This window comes from Primulina tabacum, chromosome 8 (genome assembly GCF_025594145.1).
Source record: "Primulina tabacum isolate GXHZ01 chromosome 8, ASM2559414v2, whole genome shotgun sequence".
Taxonomy (NCBI): Eukaryota; Viridiplantae; Streptophyta; class Magnoliopsida; order Lamiales; family Gesneriaceae; genus Primulina; species Primulina tabacum.
Genome location: NC_134557.1, coordinates 14,987,850 through 15,012,199, shown reverse-complemented (window position 1 = coordinate 15,012,199; position 24,350 = coordinate 14,987,850). Strand labels below are relative to the sequence as shown.

The 24,350-nt window shown below is 36.2% G+C and overlaps 1 protein-coding gene across 1 annotated transcript; it reads right to left on the bottom strand.

The window, feature by feature from the left end:
- Positions 1-657: 657 nt before the first annotated feature.
- Positions 658-6,164, bottom strand: LOC142553818 (kinesin-like protein KIN-13B). The gene is made up of 12 exons (XM_075664320.1): positions 5,630-6,164; positions 5,295-5,513; positions 4,463-4,657; positions 4,243-4,344; positions 3,735-3,812; positions 3,540-3,621; positions 3,102-3,261; positions 2,708-3,010; positions 1,883-2,101; positions 1,449-1,794; positions 1,304-1,369; positions 658-1,172 (listed from the first exon to the last, which is right to left on the bottom strand). The coding sequence occupies exons 1-12, from the start codon at positions 5,789-5,791 to the stop codon at positions 996-998; spliced, it is 2,109 nt and encodes a 702-aa protein (XP_075520435.1). The 5' UTR covers positions 5,792-6,164; the 3' UTR covers positions 658-995.
- Between the last annotated feature and the right edge of the window lie 18,186 nt (positions 6,165-24,350).

Sequence of the window (24,350 nt, the reverse complement as noted above, 5' to 3'; positions counted from 1 at the left end):
GTCATTAGACTCACTAGATTTGAATGGTTACAGGTGAGGATGATGTTGAGAGAGACACTGACGATTGAGTGGATCGAGTTTGACGGTAACTCCCGAGGGACTTTTACTTTCCGTACTACTAGATTTATATTTAAAGTTTTTAAGCAAAAGTTTGATGATTATTTGATAACGATTTTATACCTGTTTTGAAATTTTGAAGTTGGATCTTTTTGAAGTTATCGTGTGTTTTTACGATTAAGGATTAATGAAGTTTTTATACATTTCAAATTTTTTGATGTTAAAATATTTTATAAATATGATGGTTTCGAATTTTAAAGAAAGAGTTTATTAAAAAAAAATTAGTAGTATTTTAAAGTTAAAAAGAAGAGAAGTTTCACCATATATTTCTCATATTGGTTTTTGAACCATAATCTCAGTAAGCACATCATTTTGAACTTGCAGATTTTAAAATCAAACATTTGCCAATATGCCAAATAATTAAGATAAATAATAAGCTTGCAACTTAAATTTGTTAAACTGTAGAACAATCGAAACACCGCATTTCATTCGCCATGCTACCAATACACCGTACAACACAGAGTGGGCAGTGATTGATCCCAACACATAATTACTTAAATTTAAGATAATTTAATATTTGTAAATCAACCAAACATCAGATACTAAAGGAAGAGTTTCATTATCAGAAATCAAAAGGCTGAAGAGCTTTACAATATCAGATCATTATCATCTGGTCTTCTATAATTTGCTGAATCATAAGCAAATAACAAATATCGAGAGAACCAATCAAAAGGTAAAAGGGAAAAAAACTTACTGGATATCCGGATAACCATCAAATGACTTAGCAGGAGGTCCCTATTTCAACTCTGAAGAAGCTATCATATAGGCTCGCAGTTTACATGCAAAGTTGGGCCAATCAAACACAACTGATGGTACTGGCGTCCTAATCAAGCTGTACCACAACTGACTTCTGCATGCTTCATCATGCCAAACTAAGATTAATAGCCAGATGACACAAGAACATTGTGTTCCTTTAAGCGTTTTTGGAAAAGAGCCAAACGATTCTGTAACTGTAAGATACCCGCAGCTTTCTGGGATAGGATTGTGTTTAATTTGGAGATATAGTCATCCAGTTGATTTCCTGGTTGATCTGCCTCAACCAATAGATTCATCTCCTGAAAAGATCAGATATGCGAACAGTAACTGTGAAGAAGGAAAAATATAGGTTGATTCAAGATCCCCTAGCAAGGCAGGGGATGAAAATGAAAAAGAGAAATGGTAAATGCATCTACTGACTATAACAGACCTCTCTAACAAGATCCATTGTTTCCTCCACTTGTCTCCTGTGAGCACTGACAAGATCTTCCTCTTCCTAAAAGAATTTCACAGCATGTTGTTACTATCAACATTTAAATTAGATAAAATTTGGTTAAAGCAATTTTTTTTTAAACCTTCAATAGAGCATCTAGATCATCATCTGAATTTGAAAACGTCATTTCTGATTTAGGTGGCTCCTTCCATTTCACCGGCTCATTAGCTCTCTTTGTTTTATCGTCTGAAGTTGAGAACTTGAGTAACTCAGCTTTCGAGTTCTTCAATGATGGCTTCTCTTGCTCGTAGAAATCTTCTTCATATTCATCCTTCTCAGTTTGTTCAAGCCATGAATTGCCTGCTTCATCTTCAAAAGTTGATGTTGGTGGCATTATTGAAGACAAAGGCTGTGTTGTTGACTCCTTCAGATTCGTAGTTGAAGATGAAACATCTCTTTTGGAGTTGCCTTTTGAAAGGCTCTTCACCCTTAAATCAAACAAAAGGCATGGTAAGGCCCTAAAAAGGAAGAAATGTTTGTCCCAAAATCAAATGTTAGCACATAAAAGATTTCAACCTGTCTGCATATCGTAACGTATTCAATGTATGTTCACATGATCCTGCATTTGGTGAGATACAGGAAATCATTACAGTGCGAGAATTTCCAACAAATGAATCCCTTAAAACTTCAGTCAATTTACTGCCTCTAAATGGAATGTGGCCTTGATCATTATCAAGCGCTCTGATACACTCCTTCAATGCAAGCAAACTTTTATTTATCTCAGCCCCTTCCATTCTACACAATTCGAATTCAGAAAGAAGATGGGATAATAATTAGGAGAGAAAAAAAGCCAAGGGCATGATTGGGTTTGTTTTCCTCCATCTCCCTCAGCTCCAGAAAAGGACGCCAAAAGTTACACTCTTCTCCCGAAATATTTTCCTCCTACATTTCCGAACATAATCATTAATTTTAGTTGAACTTTTACCACTCTCTAGAAAAATTTTATCATTCTACTATATTAAAATTTAATCAATTATATTTTTGATTTTAAAAATATCGCATACAAAATAAAAAAATTGTATATCTCCGACATCACATCACTCACCCAACATTTTTAATGTAACATAACATCTATACCAAAAATAAAATCTTCAGAAAATAAAAACAAACATAAATCACATTGGCCAGTATATTTTTCAAAAAAAAAGAAAAGAAAACATAAAAAAAAAAAAAACAAATAATAAACAACACACGAGGGTGGGGAGATCCACATGTTCATTATCTTTCTTGAGTGGCAAAATTCTCATGTGTGCCAAGTGCAAACATCATAATAAATCTAATCATTTTTAATACTGTTAAAACGTAACTTATTTGACTGATTAAGAAGCAATTTATATATACCTGGTCTGCTTATCATTATCAGTAGTGTCTGCACCCCGCTCGCTTCCAGCAAGGTCAATGAAGGAGAGTTTGCCAACAGCCCGAGCAGGTTTGCTTTCACTGCCATCGGCTGACCTCTTAACAGTAGGCTGAAGAATGGCATGCGATCGAGATGATTCTTCATTTGCACCTGTGGTGCCTGTACTTCTTGTTGCATTTCCTCGCTCAATAAGTTCCTTGACTGTTTCCACATCTGATACTCGATACTCTTGCAAGCCAACAATACATACTTGTTGCTTCCCATCCTCTCTCATGCAAAGTTTTCTGCCATGAAAGATGTTGGAAGCATTATTGCAATGAAAGTGATGTATGGCAAAAGCTACTGGCTTAAATGAGAACCAACGAGACAGCTTACTTTCTATCACTGAGCAGGTCAAAGAGTTTTCCTCCATATATCTCAAAGAAACTGACAAATAGTTGAAAGCCTTGGTTCCTGTAAGTGTGATGCATGAGCCTCAAGATATCCCTTACTGCTTTGAGCGGCAGTGGTTTCATTGTATAAGTTTTGCCACTTCCTGATTGGTTTAGATGGTAGTTAAACAAAAGAATTCAGATGGGAGGAAGATAGAAGAGGAAAAGAGAACAGTGTTTCTCCCTGCATGTTTAAGTGCTTCCATTGAAGGAATTTCAGTCATTGGATAAGACCTCAAGAAAGTTGAAACTGAAGTATCAATATTTACAAAGCCGCTCTCAATAATCTACATCTTCCAGGATATGGTGAGAAATGAAAACTAGACTAACTACAGTTATCATGTTTACAAACCCATCTGGTGATTTGATGCAAATCAATTACCTGTTTGCCCATAAGCAAAGCAAGTTGCTTTTGTACGTTGGAAAATGATAGGGACAATAGGCTCCACTGTTTCATGGTACACCTACACAAATCAAATACAAAATAAATTAAAAATACAAAAATTTAAAAGAAAAAAATGGGTGAGCATTAAATTAAAGTCATCTCAGTATCAGGCAGTTCATGCCCTGGAGTCACCTCATCATTTGAAACTTCTTCATTCAGCACAGCATCAAAGACAAACTCATGTTTCTCCAAATACTCAGTCAAATCAACCTGCAGCACATTTAAATTCAGAACATTAACTGTTTTAACGAAAGGGCTGATTCTATTAAGCTGAATAAACTCAGAACCAGGTCATTTGATTTTTAACATAGAATCCTTATCTGGATGAATCTTGTCAAATAACACTAGTTGGTGTTCTAGAATTTCCTTGAAAGCAAAAGAGCAAATCAAACTGATAAGTCTACAATTGAATAAACGATATTTTTTCCTACATGAGTGATTAAAGATGATTAACTGAAATCTGGAAACTATTGGGCATATGTAGAAAGAAAAAAAATTCTTGAATAATTTATATTTAATTACCTCAATCTTTGATCATAGCTTCAAAAGAGACATAACTCTAAACAAAAGTTTTACAGAAAGTGGAATAGCATCACATAAATTTAAGAAAATTATAATCGAGGGATACAGAGATACCGACCTTAAGTTTTGTCTCATGGACCACGAGAGAATTTGAAAAGGTTTCTATAATATCCTCCTCATTCTTTGCCAATTCCTTTTTGTTAATTGGTCTTTTGCGGACCTGATCATTTAGGAGCAATTGTAAGGCCAGCAAGTCGAAAGTTGTATTCAGGCTTTGCTAACACAAAAAACTGAAAATTTGAGATATGGCAATTTTGAATAGAGTTGAAAGTACTTACCACCACTTTGATCTTTGCAACACTGCTGGCCTTCAAATTATCAGCTGCAAGGCTTTTCAGAACATTGATCTCTTGCAGGCCCCGAGTTTTGCCAGCTTGTTTGTTGTTTCCAAAATATGCATCTGCATCATCAAAGCTTCTTCCTCGTGATATATGATTCATTGAGGGGACATCGTAAAGACCAGGAACTGGCATCTTTCCACAGTGCCGCACCCAAAACAGAGAAAAAAAAAAAAGAGAATCAGGCAATGTTCCAATGTCTATACAAAGTAAATCGCAATCAGACAAAAAAAAAATCAGGATCAAAATCAAATTCAAGAGACCAGAAGAAAACACCAATTATACATCAAACTATACAGCTCAATTAATACTCAAACATGCTGATTGGAAGTTAGTTTTAAGGTAATGCAAGGAATATTAATTGATCCCAAACTGAAAATTAAGGGGACCCATGCCGGCCCCCTGAGACTAGAAGTGTAAAACTAAGATCAGAGAGCACAAAATTTGGCCATCAGACAGGAATGAAACGGTACACAAGACTGGAAAACGAAGAGAAGCATGAGCAGCAAGGCGCAAGCTATACAATGCCAAGCTAATAAACATTGAAATTTAGCTAGAAAGCTAAAATATTAAGTTAACTCACCACATTAGACCAATATAAGCAGGATAAAACCAAATATCACAGTTCAACACCCAATCACATAATCCACAAACGCATAGCAAGATTGAAGTTGGATATTGTAGCATCCAAAAGCAAATCTAAAATTCCTCCAAAACATCCTAAAAAGCAACAGAGAAAAACAAATTTTGACTCCTCAAAGCAGAAGTTTACCTCCGAAAGCAACTTAGTATCGAAAGAATGCAGATCCAAGAGCCCTGGGCTATACTCATTCAACGAAACTGGTTCCTCCCCATTCTTCATCTGCCTCGGATTCCCTGGAAGCGCCAATGGCTCTGAAAGAAAATCACTTCCCCCGCCGTAAGTTCTCTGCCACTGCACACTTCTATACATTCTCGAACCCTGATCCCCTCCATTGTAATACCCAAAATCCTAATTTTCGGATAAACAAAAGGAACCAACAAAATTATCTCAATAATAATCGCGGGTTTTAGAGATTAGAATCATAAGATCTAAATAGAATCACTTTGAGTAACTTTGCAATTCACCTGAATTGGAGGAGGAACTGCATTGTTTGAGGACTGCAGGTGCTGCAGACCAGCTGATTGCAGCCATCGCCCATTCGAGGAAGTCTCGAGAAAGTTGTCGGAGTACTGGCGCAGATGGTGAGCCCCCGTTACACCCGATCTTTGCCTCCCCACAGCATTCATTATCTCTCTCAAGAACAAAAATGGAGGAAAAAGGAAACCCAACAATCTCTCCTCCTATCGAAAGATTCGATCGATTGTGAAACTTCAGCCTTTTTCCTCACGCCAACAAATCAAAAATCGAAATTTTTTTCCCTATTGTACAGTATGCAATGATTCCAGACAAGTGTGGGAGAATTTTTGTGGAATAATGAATTATTAAGACTGGGTCGAAGAAAAAGCTTTGAAATTCAACGGTTCAGATCCTTTTAACTCTTTCATTCACTGTAAAAAAGTGGAAACTCACGCAAATTTACCGCATAAAAGAGAACAAATGGAGTTGATTCTAGGATGGGTTCCTTCCAGTAGAAATTTTGAATTTTGAAGAGGGTGGGGGATGCACACGTGTGAAGGGAGTGGCACGTGTGAAAATGAGTTCGCAGAGTTTTTGAATTAAAGGGGCTCGTTTTGTTGGTTAACTCGACCCTACCTCTGCGGGCAAGTGTCGCGCAATGGTCGATCCAACGGCTCAAATTTTTCCGAGTCAATTTTTTTTTTTTTTACATTGAGGTGGGTCCGGATCACTCATGTGGAGTGATCCGGGCCGTTCATTGCCCGTGCAGGCAGTGCCTGCACGAGCAAGGTGAAACAAACCCGTTTTGTTTTTGCATTCCATGTAGACTTGGCCACAGACCGGGTTCGGATTGGAAAAATCCCAACTTTTAACCGGTTTGTCAATGGTCGGTCATTGTTCGGTCACAAAACTGATGGTTCGGATCTAGTTCCATTTTTTAATTTAAAAAAAAAATTAAAAAAACTTGCACGGTTAAACTTTAAAAAAAATCTATCTAATATTTCGTTATCTCAATAACAAATTTAGTATGTTTCTTCAATAAAAAAATCTATTACATTTCAACTTTCAACATTTTATATAAAAAATATATTACAGTTCATTATATTCAATCACATTCACTCGCATTTCCTCTTGTCGTTGTTCGGGTTGTTCCCTCAATTTCATTTTTGTCATTTTTCGTCACTTTTAATATGTTGTGTTCAGATAGCGGGTTTTGACCAATCATTGAGCAAACATTGAGCTTCCATATTTTCCGACATTAAGTTATAAGGTATTTCATCTAATGTGTTTCCTTCAATTCTAAAAGTTTATGTCACTGCAACAGTTGAAACATGACAAGTTAGAAGTTTTTTTGTCATTATAGAAAAAGTATATATATTTGTGTTTTAATTTTGTAACCACCATCAGCAAAATGTCGAAAATTTCCTCATCAGTATCATTAAAATAAAAAGTAGTGGTAACTTAATTCTCAAGTTCCTGACTGGAAACTTGAAGATCTTCATGGTCGTTTCATTCATTCTCTTAATAAAAGTAGTACTTTAGTAAGTTTATAAATAATATTACTGGTAGATTGTGTTTCATGTGGAACAATTTGTCCATCATATTTGGTGTTATATTTATTATAAATATCATATAAATGAGTTTTAATATTAAAAAAATCAATTATATATTAGGAACCGTTTCTGTAAGGTCCAAAATACGTTGACGTAATCCAACGACATGCAAATCTAGGAAAAATGGAAAATAACTAATTAAATGATTTTAATGGCATGAATTAAATATGGTGTGCATGTTTAAAATGTACTTTTCTACATGAATGCATAAATATGTGTTTTTAAAGGTTATTCGAAACGCGATCGAAGAACGGAGGCCGGGGACCATATGAGAAAAAATATTTTATTAAATAACTATTTTAATTGTTTAATATGTGATGTATTTTAAATGAAATTTTTGAAAATGAGGTGTCTTTATATGTCGAATCGTATTTTAAACCGGTATTCGATTTCCGACGAAAATATCGGCTAATTTTTTAACAAACTTTCCTAAACAAAATATTTTAAATATTAACTAATGGACTTAATGGACCTATTATACTTGGTTAATGGGCCTAAGCTTGCACCATGTGTTTTAATTAAAATAAAAAGCCAAAAACCCTAACCTTAACACACACAACTACATGGCCCACCCCTCTAAAAAAACACAAGGACTCTTCCATCATCCAAACAACACACCACACGAATTTGGAGAAGGAAACTCATGATTTTTTGAAGGAAAAAATCAGCAAGGCCCTCTTCGTTGACGTCCCTCGCATCGCAAGTTGTTTTTCGTGCATGAAATACGTAAAGGCATGCATTAATCTTCCTTCAAACATCTTTCACACCATATTATGCATATTTAATTATGTTTTCATGAAAAATAAGATGCACCACTTGCATTTTAGTTTTTATGGCTAAATCTATCTATATATAAAAGCATAGTTTCTGCCAAATATAGAAATATTCCGCCAAAATGATTAGTTAAAAAAGGAAATAAAGTGAGAGATTCTAATTTATTAATTGATGTTCAACTACTGACTTGAGACTTTATGATTCAGAGTAAATGATTTGTCTTTCCTATTGTTTAATAAATTAAGTCTGACAAAATATCTTTTTTCAATAATAAATCAATAAATTAGGACAGCAGTCTTAATTCCAGTCGTTTCGGCTGCCTTAGCCTTATTTGAATTTGAATTCAAATAAGGCAGCCCAACAGCCTAAAATAAAGACAGAACGTGTATAAATATTTGATAAAATATTAGTCATTTTTACATATTCTGTCAAAATCAATCTCACGATTCTCAAATCTCAAAATTCAAAAATGCCTCCATTGTTCAGTTCCATCTCTCAGGTGAACCCTACGAAGACACAATGGTGCCTTAAACTCAGATTGGTTCGAAGCTATGAAGTACCTGTATTTCAAAAGGATTCATATAGTTTAGAATATTTCTTTCTTGATCGAGAAGTAAGAATATTTATTTCCCTATTTGACATCAATTTAAATTATTATGTATTAGCTATTATGAAAGTTTCTCAGATATGACAGGGTTCACGCATACATGCAAGGATGAGGTGATGCAAATGTTGAAGCCAATTCTCAGGGAAGGGCATGTTTTTGCCATAAAAAATATGGTAATTGCAGAAAATGGAACGATGTTCAAGACCACAAAGAACAAATACAAAATTATTTTTAGTGCAAACACTAATGTCTGTGAAATTTTCGAAGATACATTTCCCAATTTGATGTATGAATTCAAGTCTTTTCCTGCACTATCAACTGCATCAAATGTAACGGATGAGACAACCCTTTTTGGTATGAGAATTTATAGTTTCATTTTCATGGGCATTTTAACTAATATTATTTTCTTACACTTTTGAATTTTTTTGGATAGATGTCATTGGACGATTGGTGGCAATAGATTCCCCGCAAAACAAAGATATCGAAGGACGTCCGCGAAAGCTTATTGACATTGTTTTAGAAGACACAGAGTAAATATTAATAAAATAATTTGCATATTTATACATTTTTCACTAACCATCTAATATGTCCATTTTATTCAGGAATAATAGGTTACCATGCACTTTTATAGGGAGATTTTGTTGATAAAATGACAGCCTATTTGAAAAATATGGGTGAGGAACCTGTGATAATTATTCTTCAAATGTGTCGAGCAAAAAAATTTCGAGGTGAAATACGTGTATCAAATGTATACCATATCACAAACTTGATAGTCAATGGAGATTTAGATGAAATTGCTGAATTCCGAAAAAGGTATTTCTCCATTCTTCTTAATTTACTTATAATTATTTTTTATTAAGTATTAAATAAAAAACAATAATATAAATCTTCATGGAAATTAACTAATTGGAGTTGGTCAACAAAATCAATACACCAAAAAACAATCAGCACCATTTCATTGGCATCAACTAATACAATTTTAGAGGAGCTTTCCAAAAATGATATTCGAAGTATAGAACAAATTTCTGAAGATAATCAGGTAAGAGAATGTCATAAATATACTCATTACAAAATAAAAAATTTGTATGATAAATTTTAATTTTTGTTAGATTGAAATTAATTGTGACGATAAGAATCAAAACCAGCAGACGGTTAGTTAAAATCAATAGACAATATAAAAGCATGACTAAGTTTTCAGTACTTAGATAACCAGAAGCAGAACCGAGTCTAAAATTAGGATAACTTGACGTCTTCTATGCTAACGGAAGTAGTCTTAAATGTTACCGTTACTTTATCAAGTACAAGTATTTATTGCACCATTAAATGCTGTACTAAGTCATTTAATTCGATTTACCTATTTTAGTAAGTAACAAGACTGATTGTGTTGAAAGCTTTTTGCAGGATCCATTTAAGGAATAAAGATGTTTCTTTCAGACACCAAAAGAGCCGTTTTTGATTATAGACGTTGGATTCAAGTTATCTATATATATGGATCAAAACCACTTGAAGAAGGTAACTGATCTTTTATCTATCCAACGCTACTTTGAGCAACCGCGAATCAATCACCATCTTCTAAGCTCAAACTTGCAGAAAAGCAGTACACACTTCATATTTTACATCTGATCTTTGGAGATCATCTTGTACTGCTGTTTCTTCTTCTCTTCAAGCAAAACACCTTACCATATTTCGAGAAGATTTTGTAAAATGGAAAAGAGTCTTTTCCAGAACTTTGTTGTATTGAATCATTTTGTGTTGAGTTACTAAGAGTTTCAGTAGGCAAGAGATAAGCCCTGCTGAAGTGGGTGTGTACAAGTGTTGTACTGTAAAATCCAAAGTCTTTTAGTGATACCTTCTGGAAATAGAAGAAGGGGGGACGTAGAAGATTTTATCTTCGAACTTTCAGAAACAACTACTGTTTTATTGCCTACTGCTATTACTGTTTTTCACCTTACTCCATCGGATTGTTGCCGCACTTATCATTGTGATCTGCTGGACGTACTATTGAACAAGAACATCTACAATCTCTAACAGGATTCTAGCACCCTTTGCAAAAATTATCATCAAAGGAGAAGAGTTTATTCACCCCCCTCTAAACTCTACATCGATCCCCAACAAGTGGTATCAGAGCATATTTCTCTTGTTCTGAAAATTTGCAACAGTTATGGCATATTTTAGCAAGGTTCCCATGTTCTCGAAAGAATATTTTGATGATTGGAAGATCCGGATGCAAGCTCATCTTGCAGCCCAAGATGATGACACGTGGTATGTCATCACAGACGGTCCATTAAAGATCTTAAAGCCAAATTCAGCTATTGCTGTTACTGAAGGTGCACCACAAATGGTTGAAAAATAAGAAACGAATGGACTGGAGAAGATAAGAAGAAAGCTAATCTCGACAATGTTGCGAAGGATATTCTTTATAAAACTCTTGATAAAAACACATTCAGTAAAATCAAGATGTGTTCTACTGCGAAAGAAATCTGGGAAAAGCTCATTCAAATATGTGAAGGAAATGAGCAGACAAAAGAAAACAAACTGTCTGTAGCAATGCAAAAGTTTGAAAATATGAAAATGAAGGCTGGTGAAACTCTAAATGAGTTTGATGAACGTTTCAGCAGCCTGGTTAATGAACTAGCAGCCCTTGGTAAAGAGCATAGCAACAGAGAAATAGCACTCAAGGTGATGAGACCTTTACCTAGGGAATGAGATGTCAAAACAATGGCTATGAGAGTCTCTAAAGATCTAAACAAGTGGGAGCTACATGACTTGTTCGCCGACTTAAAAGCCTACGAGTTCGAGCTAGAAGTGAGAAGCGGAGAAGAGCCATCAACAAACCTACCAACCAAGGCCCTTGCTGCTACTACTTCTATTGCTGCTGCTGTAGTCATCCCACAAGAAGTACCTGCTACCCTCATTGAGAGTACTTCTGAAATGACTGCTGAAAAGATCAGCAATGATGCTATATCTCTCTTTGTAAAAAAGTTCTCCAGATTCATGAAGAAGAATCACCGAGCTTACCATAATCCTAATCGGGATTTCAAGAAGGATTCACCACCTGGTGATATGGCGTGCTTTAACTGTGGAAAGATTGGTCACTTTATTGTTGATTTTCCAAAGCCTAAGAAAGATGACCAGAAGAAGAAAGAAAACAAAAGGAATGACAAGAAGCTCAGAAGAGACCGCAAAGCAATGATTGCTGAGGAAAGAAAATCTAAATGGGCAGATTCTAGTTAAAGTCATTCCAGTGAAAGTGATGCAGAAGAGATCAAATGTCTTATGGCAGATGTTGAACCAAACTCGACAGCTGAAGTGGTATTCGACTTTGACTCTGATGAATTTACACGAACTGATTTAATTAAAGCACTGTATGACATGGTGGAAGAGTACTCGAGACTTTCTCAATCATTCGAGGAAGTTAAGACTGAAAATCAAAACTTAAAAAATCAAGTCAGTAAGTTCACTTGTTTACAAGAGAATAGCAGCAATGATCTAAAAGTTGAGATAAGTAAGTTGAGAACTGAGAATGAAAGAGTAAATGCAGATTACCAGTCAATGAGGAATGAAAATCAGAAGATATCTGTTCTGGTAAATGCATGGAATAAGTCGTCCGTTTCTTTGGAGAAGATGCAAGAATCGCAGAAGCAATCCGGTGACAGAAGTGGTCTCGGATTCAGCAATAATGAAAGCACTTCTGAAACCAGTACTAAACCAGAACTGGATAAAGGCATAGGGAAATTCATTCACTTTGTCAAATCCAGTGTGGTATATGAACCTGAAGTACCAACTGTTCAAGTTGAAAGGAATGTAAATCAGATGAACAGAAGAAAGCATTATGGTCTGGGCTATGTTAAACCTAAGGAGAAAGTTCACCAGAATGCTGGATCCAGTAGAGGATTCAATTCAGGTGGACAACCTCCTATGAAGGTTAAAAACTACCAGTACTACAGTTCCAGACCTGTTAAGAAGAGATACAGGCAAGACAACACAAACAGAAGGGAAAAACAACATTCCAATATGCATACTGTTAGAAATAACAGATCCTCTGCTGCACACAACTCTATGGATACCCGAAGTACAAAATCACCAAAAATTGTACATATGTGGGTTCCTAAGGGACTAATAAGGCTTGGACCCAAATAGATTGGGTACCAGATACTAAAATTTGTGTTTGCAGGAACAGGTGAAGAAAGCTAAAGTAAGCAGCTCCACATGGTATCTGGACAGTGGATGTTCCAGACACATGACTGGACAGAGAAATCTACTTTCTAAAATAATGAGCTGTACTGGACCTAAGATAACCTTTGGAGATAACTCAAAAGGTAAAACCGTGGGTAAGGGTAAGATTATCCATGGTCACATAACTATCAATGACGTACTACTGGTTGAGAATCTCTGTTATAATTTGATTAACATTAGTCAACTGTGTGATAATGGTTATTCTGTAGCTTTTCAGAAGCACATATGAACAGTTAAAGATTCTGCTGAGTCTACTGTATTAACTGGAAAGAGAGAAGGCAACACTTACAAAGTCTCATGGAACTTAGATCATGCTACTGTTCCTACATGTTTAGTTGATTCTCTTACTAATAAGCATTGGCTCTGGCACAAGAGATTGAATCATTTGAATTTCAAGTCAATCAATAATCTCAAGAAGCAAAACATAGTTGATGGTTTGCCTGATATTAATTTTGTTAAGAATCATGTCTGTTCTGCATGTCAGCTTGGAAAACAGATCAGATCCAGCTTCAAGAACAAAGGTAGTAAATCAACTTAAGATGTTTGGAATTACTGCATATGGGACTTATTTGGTCCAATCCCTATCATGAGCTTAGGGGGAATGAAATACACCCTTGTTGTTATTGATGATTTCTCTATATTTACTTGGGTAATATTTCTTGCTGGAAAAGATCAAACCGGTAACCTCCTGGTCAAGCTTCTGAAAAAGATTCAAAATGAAAAATCTTCTTCTATTATTAAAATCAGAAGTGATCAGGGTACTGAGTTCACTAACAAAATTCTTGAGTTATATTTAGATTAACAAGGAATTCATCATGAATATTCAGCTGCTAGAACGCCTCAACAGAACGGAGTAGCTGATAGGAGAAACAGAACTCTCAAAGAAGCTGCTAGAACAATGCTAGCAGATGCAGATATCTCTCAGCGCTTCTGGGCAGAATCAATCAACACTGCATGCTACACGCAAAACAGAACAATGATCAACAAAAGGCATAATCAGACTCCTTATGAGATATGGAAAGGGAGTAAGCCTAATGTATCTTATTTCTATGTGTTTGGTTGCAAATGTTTTGTGCTCAATAATGGCAAAAATTATTTAACTACATTTGATTCAAAATCAGATGATGGACTATTTCTTGGTTACTCTGCTGTGAGCAAAGTTTTCAGAATCTTCAACAATAAAACTCTCAATGTTGAAGAATCGGTTCATGTTGTCTTCGATGAGGACAGCAGTGCTTCTGAAATATCTAATATGTCAAATTTGAGTAACATGTTAGACAGGATTCACTTGGAATTGGATAGTGAAGATGATGCAGAACCAAGTATTAAAGTTCAAAATCCAGAACCATACATTCCTTTAGTGGAATCAGAAGTACAGACATTAGATTTACCAGTACCAGCAGAAGACACTCAAGAACCTACTACTGGTTCAGTTGAGATCAATCCAAACATATCAAACCAGGAAGAAATCCCTTTAAACCCTTTTATTTGGAGAAAATCTCATCCTCCATCTTTGGTTATTGGAAATCCAGCAGCGCCCTTGAGAACCAGAAGACAAATGATTAATGAATATATGCATGCTGCTTTTATTTCTCAGGATGAACCAATGAAAATTGAAGAAGCTCTTCTGGATCCAAGTTGGATTGAAGCTATGCAATAAGAACTGAATCAATTCAAAAGAAACGAAGTTTGGTATCTAGTACCTAGACCACCTCACCAAGCTGTCATTGGAACCTTGTGGGTATTCAGAAACAAACTAAATGAAGAAGGCACATTGATTAGAAATAAAGCAAGGCTGGTGGCTCAAGGTTTTAGACAAGAGGAAGAAATCGATTATGATGAAACCTACGCGCCAGTAGCAAGACTCGAAGCTATCAGAACATTTTTGGCCTTTGCTGCTTTTAAGAATTTCAAAGTCTATCAAATGGATGTGAAGAGTGCCTTCCTAAATGTTCTACTACAAGAAGAGGTCTACGTCGAACAACCTCCAGGTTTTATTGATCATTTTTCACCTCATCATGTATTCAAATTACACAAAGCTCTGTATGGTTTAAAACAGGCACCTAGAGCATGGTATGACACTTTGTCACAATTTGATAGGATCGATTAACGTATCAAGAGTGTTTAGAAGGGGGTGTTGAATAAACACCCACAATTAAAACTGATCTTTTCGAATTTTGAGTTCAGTTTGGTGACAAACTGATTCTCGGAATCTTGCTGGTCAATGACAATCAGTTAAACTAAAGTAGTTGCGGAAAGTAACTGACTGAAAGATAGAGTACAAAACTGAAATAAAAGACGCAATGATTGTTTCTGGATGTTCGGAGATTTCAATTACTCCTACGTCACCCCTTCTATCTCAAGGATAGGATTTTCACTAAAAGACTTTGATCGAATACAAGATTTGTACTGACCCACTTCAGTTTGGACTTATCACTGTCAAAAGCTGAAACTCTTAGTATTACAAAATGTTCTCAGTGCGTAACTGATCTTAGCACTATCGAATTTAACGATTATTACAAAGTGCTAGTGAGCTCAAATTGTATCCTTGAGTGCTACGAAATAAATCGAGTAAGAGTGAGCTAAGATTTTGGCAGAGTAACAGCAAGCTTTGAATGGAGTGATCTACGACTTCTTCAGCTGTTCTTCTGTCATATTTATAAGCTTCCCTTCCAACGGTAACTGAGATATATTCGAATCTTTGTATCCGTTGATTGCCACTTCATTATTTCTTGGGCATTGTTTGCTTCATTTATTGTAATGCGGCGTCTTAATTGCTTTAGCCGAAATGCGTTGTTCCAAGCTGTATTGATTGAAGTGTGGCGTTTCATATTCAGTTGCAGTCTTCTATGTCTCTTTGTCGGTTGACGTGTTCCAGTTACTGGTGAGGAGAATATCTGAATTGCGTTTCAGTTGCGTAGATTATTTTACTGGATTTAGTTGCTGAGTTTAGTTTACTCCATTCAGTTTCTGAGTTCAGTTTACTCGATTCAGTTGCTGAGTTCAGTTTACTCGATCAGTTGGTTCGTATTTTCAGTTGGTTCATATTTTGTCAAACGCCGAAATTTAGTTTCCAACAATTTCCCCCTTTATGGTGTTTGACAAAACTAAGTAAATAATAACTGAACATCTGAACTCATTGTAGATAAAATAAGAGATTGAATTTCTTGAACTGATAGAGGTCTTGATTCAATAACAGCTGAATCTAATAATCTGATTAACTGCTTTTTAACGAGATGTTTTCTTCTGCTGTTTCTCAAGATGCTCTTCGATCTTTGATTTATTCCCCCTTTTTGTCAAACACATCCATCTTCTCAGATAATCTTCGAACGTCAGTGGAAATAATTTTGACATCTGAGGAGATACTTGAGACAGCAGATTGTAGAAGAGTCTGCAGCAATTCCATTTTATTAGAAACAGAAGTTTCCAATCGCTCAACTCGTTGACTGATTATATCCTGAGTTGTATAGAGGCTTTGAGCTATACCTCTGTTATTCTTCATCTCAAGCACAGTTCGGGTAAGAGACTCCATGTTTGCTTGAATGGCTTTCAGTTTTGCTGAATCAGATTCAATTGAAGAATCCAATTTGACAGTATGAGAAAATTGTGTGGATTGAATTTTCTTGGTTTCAGTAATCATCTGCTGCATATTGTGCTGCATATTCTGGATTTCTTCAAGGACAAGATTCATTTCTGTGGATTGAAGAGGAGGTGACTGATCAGATGTTCTTGGTTCATGTGAGACTTGATCAAAGACCACCATGGTCCTATCAGATAGTATCGTTTCAGAAACAGTCTGTGCTGGAACATCTGTTTCAGTTACTGCTACTTGGACTAGATAAGATGAAGACTGATGTTGTTCAGCATTTGAGCTTTCCTGCTGAATGTGAGAGTTTGCAGGATCTTCAGCTAGTGAGTCATGAACTGATGCTTCTGCTTGATAGTCATCTGAGATTCGAGCTGACTTTTCAGTTGGAGGATTGTCAGAAGTAGGCAACAGAGCCTCCAGATTCTCAGCAATTTGGTGATCTGGTGATTGAGCAGACAGTCATTCTTGGATCATTTGGTTCAGAAATGGTGGCCTTAACTGGCTCTTCAGTTAAGATGGTATTCTCTTTAGCTGCTTGATCAGCGGAGTGATCAACTGATAGAGGTTCATCAATAACAGATTATGTCACCACTGCTTGAATAATTTCATCAATGTTGGCAAAATTCAACTCGGCTTCAGAGTACAGCTGATGTTCCACTGCAGATGATTGTGGCACATCCTGAACTGTTTCTTCAGTTGTAACAATAGTTTGTTCTGAGGGTGTATCTTTCTGCTGAGAGGAGGGTTCTTCTTCTTCTTCTTCAAAGGCTTCCTCAGGAAGAACTAACTCCTTGATCTATTTCCCACACTTTTATCTGAGCTTGCAAGCTAGAAAGATCTGTATCTAGCTGAATGATCACAGCTCGATCATTATAAGCAGTTGGATTGGTGGGAATGTAGTTTGCCTTCAATTTCTCAAGCAGTTGAGATAGCTTCTTAGCTCGAATTTGATCAAAAAATAGGTTTTCCTCTCCAAAGCCTGAACAATTGTGGCAGCTTTGACCATCTTGAGGGCAATTGCTTCCAGTTTGATAAACTTGTTCAGCTGGGATTTTTTTTTCAGCTGCTTAGCAAAAATGTGAGTTCTGTAAGCGGTCCAGGCATCGTAGGATTGAAGTTTTGATGCTGCAAAATTATTAACTTGTTCCCAAACAAGGTCAATATGAGTTTTAATGGAATTGGATGGCCTGGGCTCTTCAACCTAATTTGCCCTTGCCTTTTTCAGTACTGAGGATGTGTGGAATTTCCAATCCAGTACGAGTAGTATCCACCAGTTCTATAATCTTTATACCTTTGGGTCTGACAGGTGCTAGAACAATAGGACGATTGATATGTATAAGAGGAGCTTTGATCCTAACTGTTTCCTTTGTTGCACCAGCTGAGATTTTTGGTGGGATGATCTTCAGAGGAACTGCTTTGATAGGCTGTTGGGCATTCGAAGATTTCAGTCTTTCAGTAGGAATACTGTGGTTGGTAATTTTGTCCTATGTGTTCTTGGTTTCTTGGCAACTTTTGGAGAGGGCGTCTTCTCGGAATCAGATTCACTGATAATCAATTTTCTTTTAACTGTCTTCAGTTGAGCCAGTGTCTTGGCCTGTTTAACTGATTTTGGAGCAGCCTGTTGCGTCCCAATCTCCTTCTTGATCTTCACGAACTGATCAGGAGAGATATCTAATTTAGTCTTGGGTGGCAGAACATTCTTTCCATTGAAAATTTTGAATTTAGATAATCGCTTCGAATCATCAGCCACCAACCCTTTGACTTTCATCAAATAGCTTAACGACTCTGCAAATCCTTTGGATTGCTTGGTGGAGGAAAACATATTCTTCAAGATACTGAAAATAAGTTGCTTCCAGTTGAATTTTCTTCCATCCATAATAACTGTAATAACTTGACACTTTTCCAAAGTCAGGGCAGCATACGATCTTGCCTTAGCCAATAGCCCTTTGGCTACGATATTAGCCAGCAACTGAACCTCATGCTTCAGTTCCTTCTTAGGATCGGAAACTTTGATTTTCCGTCCATCAGCAGAGAGTGCAGTTTGCATTTCTTCAATATCTGATGCTTTGACAGCAGCAAGGTGTACCAGTCCATCAGAAGATAATGAAAAGATTTCTCCGAAAGAATCTTCAGAAATGGTCACCAACTGACCATTAACAGTGGAAATGATGCTTCCATCAGAGTTGATATACCCATTTGAGTAGAGATTCTGGAGTTCTTCTAGGTAAATCTCCTGCGAGTATTGCCCCAAGAATATCCTCAGCCCAGCTGATTCAAGCTTCAGAAATACATTTTTCACATCGACTTCTTCGACTGATAAAGCTGATTCAAAGTTGATAGCCATAGCGTTCAATATATGAGCAGGGATCTGATTTGCCATTGCTAAGAGTAAGGAAACCCGAGATTTACGAAATACAAGCTCTGAGTTTATGAGTCTGCTCTGAGAGATGATGTACGCGTAAGAAAGAAAACTGAATTGAAGCGGGGAATTATTTATATGTATGTGACTGTTTAAATTCTGGACACGTGTCAGTCCATCAAAATTTTGAATAAAAAAAACGTGTGTACGTGTGCTATAAGCGTGTGTACAATTTATACGGTTCAAATGCTTCCACGTTTTTAAAATAAGATTCATCATTAGATAGTAGACAGTCACATCACTTGATTTGGAATATAATATGGTTAATCAGTTAACTTATATGAGAAGATTAGTGAAATACCCAACTGAACGATCAGTTGTAAGACTGTGTCCTTTCAGTTGAGAGTTTACTAACATTTGTCTTCTCAGTTAACCTCTTGAAACCATTATTCCCCCTTAATTGGTGCATAGAATAATTAAAGTGACGATATAAAATAAATTTAAAGGTCAGAAAGATTATCGTTTGCTGAAACATTGACGGCCCTTCAGCTTCCATGATTTTTGGCTATAAATAGAAGTAACACGGTTAGTTTCAGTCATATTGGTGAAAATATTCAAGACAAAAAGAATGGCAGATACGAGTAGCTCGAGTGCTTCGCCATTTGCTCTGGAGACCAGGAAGGCTGTGATAGAAGATGAAGTCTTCTATGAGAGTCTTCACTACTGGGAAAAATTACAGAAGCTTGAGTTCCTGTATAATACTGGAGAGGCTACCACTCCCGAACTGGTGGCAGAGTTGAAAAGAGTGCGGGAGCAATTGAACATAGCTGTGTGGGTGGACATCTTTAAAGATGGTCATATCTATCAGCTAATGCTTCGAAAGGAACTGAAAATCCTTCAGCGCATAGCTGTTTCTCAGAGCTTTGTCAAGACATCTACCGCACCTTTATCCTCTTGGTTGAAAATGTGGATAATTGTTGTAGAGGAAAAATATGATGATGTAATCTGTGCAAACGTTTATGGTTGAATGAAGGATTTATATGAGCTTAATTTTGTTTTTCTCTTTCCTGGTTGATGACAATGTTCTGTTACATGCAATGCTTGTGTTCTTATTTTCTGCAAAGAATTTTATTAGTAAAACATCATCAATAATAATTTTAAGACAAGTCAATTAAACCAAGAATATTGCGAAAGTAAGAAAACTGTCTCGGGTAATGGTTTGGTGAAGATGTCAATTGCTTGTTGCTCAGTTGAAATATACTCCAGTCTAATGTCCTTCTTTAAAGCATGATTTCTAATGAAGTGATGCCTGACATCTATATGCTTGGTCCTTGAGTGAAGAACTGGATTATAGGTGATGGCAATTGTGCTCGTATTGTCACAAAATATGGGCGATTCATTTGTAATTACTCCATAATCTCTCAGTTGTTGCTGGATCCAGATCATTTGTGCACAACAACTACCAGCAGCAAGGTATTCTGCTTCAGTTGTTGAGGTAGCTATGGATGTCTGCTTTTTGCTGAACCAAGAGATCAGTCTGTCTCCTAGAAACTGACAAGATCCACTTGTACTTTTACGATCAAGCTTACATCCTGCATAATCTGCATTTGAATATCCAACTAAATTGAAAGTAGAGTCTTTAGAATACCATAACCCAACATTTTGTGTACCCTTAAGATATTTCAAAATTCTTTTAGCAGCTGAGAAATGTGATTGCTTAGGATTTGCTTGAAATCTAGCACACATACAGACAGCAAATACAATATCAGGACGATATAATGTCGCCTCAACTGATATTCCCCCTTGATCAGTGTCCAATTTTACTGATGAGCTCATGGGAGTATTTGCAGCTGAAAATGATTTCATGCCAAATTTCTTCAGCAGCTCCTTTGTATATTTAGTTTGACTGATGAATATACCAGTCTCCAGTTGCTTCACTTGCAGTCCAAGAAAGAATGTTAGTTCACCCATCATGCTCATTTCAAACTTATCCTGCATTAGCTTAGCAAATTTTTCGCATAATTTGGGATTAGTTGACCCAAATATGATATCATCAACATAAATTTGAACTAATAAAATGTGATCATTCTTAGCAAATTTGAACAAGGTCTTATCAACTGATCCAACAGAAAAATCATGATCAGTTAGAAATTTTGAAAGAGTTTCGTACCAAGCTCTGGGAGCTTGTTTAAGACCATATAAGGCTTTGTTCAAATGATAAACATGATCAGGAAAGTTGTGATTTACAAAACCTGGGGGTTGTTCAACATATACTTCCTCTTGCAACTGGCCATTTAGGAATGCACTTTTTACATCCATTTGATAGACTTTGAAGTTCTTGAATGAAACATATGCAAGGAATATTCTGATAGCTTCCAGTCTTGCAACTGGTGCATATGTTTCATCATAATCAATTCCTTCTTCTTGCCTATATCCTTGTGCTACAAGTCTCGCTTTATTGCGCACAACTGAAGCATCCTCGATCAGTTTATTTCTGTATACCCATTTTGTACCTATAATAGTTTTTGAAATTGGTCTTGGAACTAAGTTCTAGACTTTGTTATAAGTGAACTGATTCAGCTCTTCTTGCATTGCATTTACCCATTTAGGATCAGCAAGAGCTTCATTAGTTTTCTTCGGTTCTAGTTGTGAAACAAAAGCTGAATAGATAAATAAATTTAGCATTTGATTGCGAGTTCTTACTGGATCAGATGGATTTCCTATTACCAGTTCAGGTGGATGTGATTTTCTCCTTCTGTACTCAGTATTTTTTGTATCAGCAATTTCTTCAGTTGGTAAGTGAACACAGTTTTCAGTCTCAGTTGGTGCTTCGTCAACTGGTATTTGAATGTTATCATTATGCTCTATCAACTGATCATCAGCAACGACTTCCTGCACATCTGATTGGTCCAATACTTCTGGTTCAGGTGTTTGGAGGTTGTTTTGATTGATATGATTGTCTTCTTCATCATCATCCTCCAAACTGATATCTGTAAATCGATCAACTAGCTCAACTTGATCAGTTGGCTTATCAGTTAGTTCAGTTTCATCGAAATCAACATGAGAAGATTCTTCAACATATAGGGTTTTCTTGTTGAAGACTCTATAAGCTATACTAACTGATGAGTATCCAATAAATATTCTTTCTGCAGATTTAGCATCAAACGCTTTTAAATAATTTTTACCATTATCAATAATAAAACATTTGCAGCCGAATATTTTGAAATAAGTAATTATACTTTTTCTTCCATGCCAGATCTCATATGGTGTTTTCATATGATTCTTATTAATCATTGATCTATTCTGAGTGTAACACGCAGTGTTTACTGCCTCTGCCCAAAATCTTTGAGAAATACCAGAATCAGCAAGCATCGTTCTAGCAGCTTCTTTAAGGATCCTATTTCTCCTCTCATCTACACCATTTTGCCGAGGAGCTCTAGCTGCTGAGAGCTCATGCTTAATTCCAGCATTTTCTAGAAAATTTGAAAGAGTTTGATTGATGAATTTAGTTCCTCGATCAGATTTGATTCGATCAATTCCAACTGATTTTTCATTTAAAAGTCTTTTGAAGAGCTATATTAGTTGCGAAGCAGTATGGTCTTTAGAATTGAGAAAAATAACCCAAGTAAATCTTGAAAAATCATCTACGACTACCAAGGTGTATTTCATTCCCCCTAAGCTCATGACTGGTATAGGACCAAAGAGATCCATGTGCAACAGTTCTAAGCATCGGGATAAATATTTACAGCCCTTGTTTTTAAAAGAAGATCGTACTTGTTTACCATACTGATATGCTGAGCAAAGTTTTTCTTTTGAAAAGTCTATTTTGGGCAAACCAGTTACAAGTTCATGTTTACTCAGATAGGCAATGGATTTGAAGTTTAAATGATTTAGTCTCTTATGCCACAACCAGTTTTTAGATGATTTGGAAGCAACAAAACAAACTAGTGCATAAGTTTGATCATTCCAACTTACTTTATATGTGTTTCCACAACGTTTGACAGTTAGTATGATTTCATCAGTTGAAGTTTTGACTGAACATGAGTTTTTGTCAAATTGTACTAAGAATCCACTGTCGCATAACTGACTGATGCTAATCAAGTTATACTTCAGGTTTTCTACTAATAGAACATCTTTAAAAGTAAAGTTACCATGGAATTGTCCCCGAAACTGATGTTTGGACCATTGTATTTGATCGGTTGAGATAACACACTTGCATCTCCTGTCATATGTCGCGAACATCCACTGTCCAAATACCATATTGAGTTCTTATTTGTACATGTTACCTGCAATCACATACGTAATATAACTTGGTACCCATATCTATTTGGGTCCTGAGCTGATTAGTCCCTTAGAAACCCACACTTGGATTAGTCTAACAGACTTTTCAGTAGCTGTATTCCAAATGGTTTTTCTCGGCTTTTGTGTGCTTGGTGTGTAGTGTACAGATGATACAATATGTGTTTTAGCTTTATTCAACTGATTGTTTAGTCTATATCTCTTCTGAACTGGCTTGCAGTTATAGTGATTGAAATAGCTATTCGAATAGTTCTTGTGAAACCTCTTTGATGACTGACTTTGTGAATCAGTTGAGAATTTTTTACTATAACCAATCCCATATCTTCTAGCCTTGTTCATATTCTCAATAGGTTGCTCAATCAGTTTACTGGGCTCAATTTGTTCTTGTATCACTGCTGATTTGACAAAGTGAATGTATTTTTCTTTGTCTGTTTTTAGCTTTGGTTGAGTATCATTTGGATACATTTTTCCTTAAGTGTTGAACCCTAAACCAGTTTTATCAGAAACTGATTTTTGTGAATTCTGCATCTCATTCAGTGCAGTAGATGACTTGTTCCAAGACTGAATGAGCTCAGTCCGTTTTGAGTTTTCAAGAATCAACTTCTGAATTAATGACTGATTTTTGTTTCTCTATGCTTTTAACTCAGCAATTTCCCTTTTTAGACTCAACCCATCAACTGATTCATCAGTTTTGGTTTTATCGTCTGTGAGATCAGTTTGCTTTGCTTTGATTTTTTCAAATGATGATGCAAGCTTTTGATACTCATTTACCATGTCATGTAGTGTTAGAATGAGTTCTTCTCGTGTAAAATCAGTTGAGCTGAAATCAAATACCTGTTGGCTAGATGATTCTTCTTCTGCATTATTAGCCATCAAGCACTTGACTTCCTCATCATCACTAGAGCTGCATGAGCTTTCTGGTTCTGACTCCTCACTGTCAGTTTCTGCCCATTTAGATTTGTTTTCTTCAGCTAGGAGTACTTCATGTTTTTTTCTGGAGGACTTCTTATCTTCCTTGGGTCTTCTTTTGTGCTCATTGATTTCTTTCTTCTATCAGTTGAGCCTTGACTGTCCTTCTTGGGTTTAGGACAATCAGCGATAAAGTGACCTGATTTGCCACAGTTGTAGCAGGCATTTGATTCATCTTTGGAGCTGTTCCTTTGATATGGCTTCTGGAATTTTCCTTGATTCTTTCTCATGAACCTTCCAAATTTTTTGATGAACAATGACATAGCATCACTGCTCAACTGAT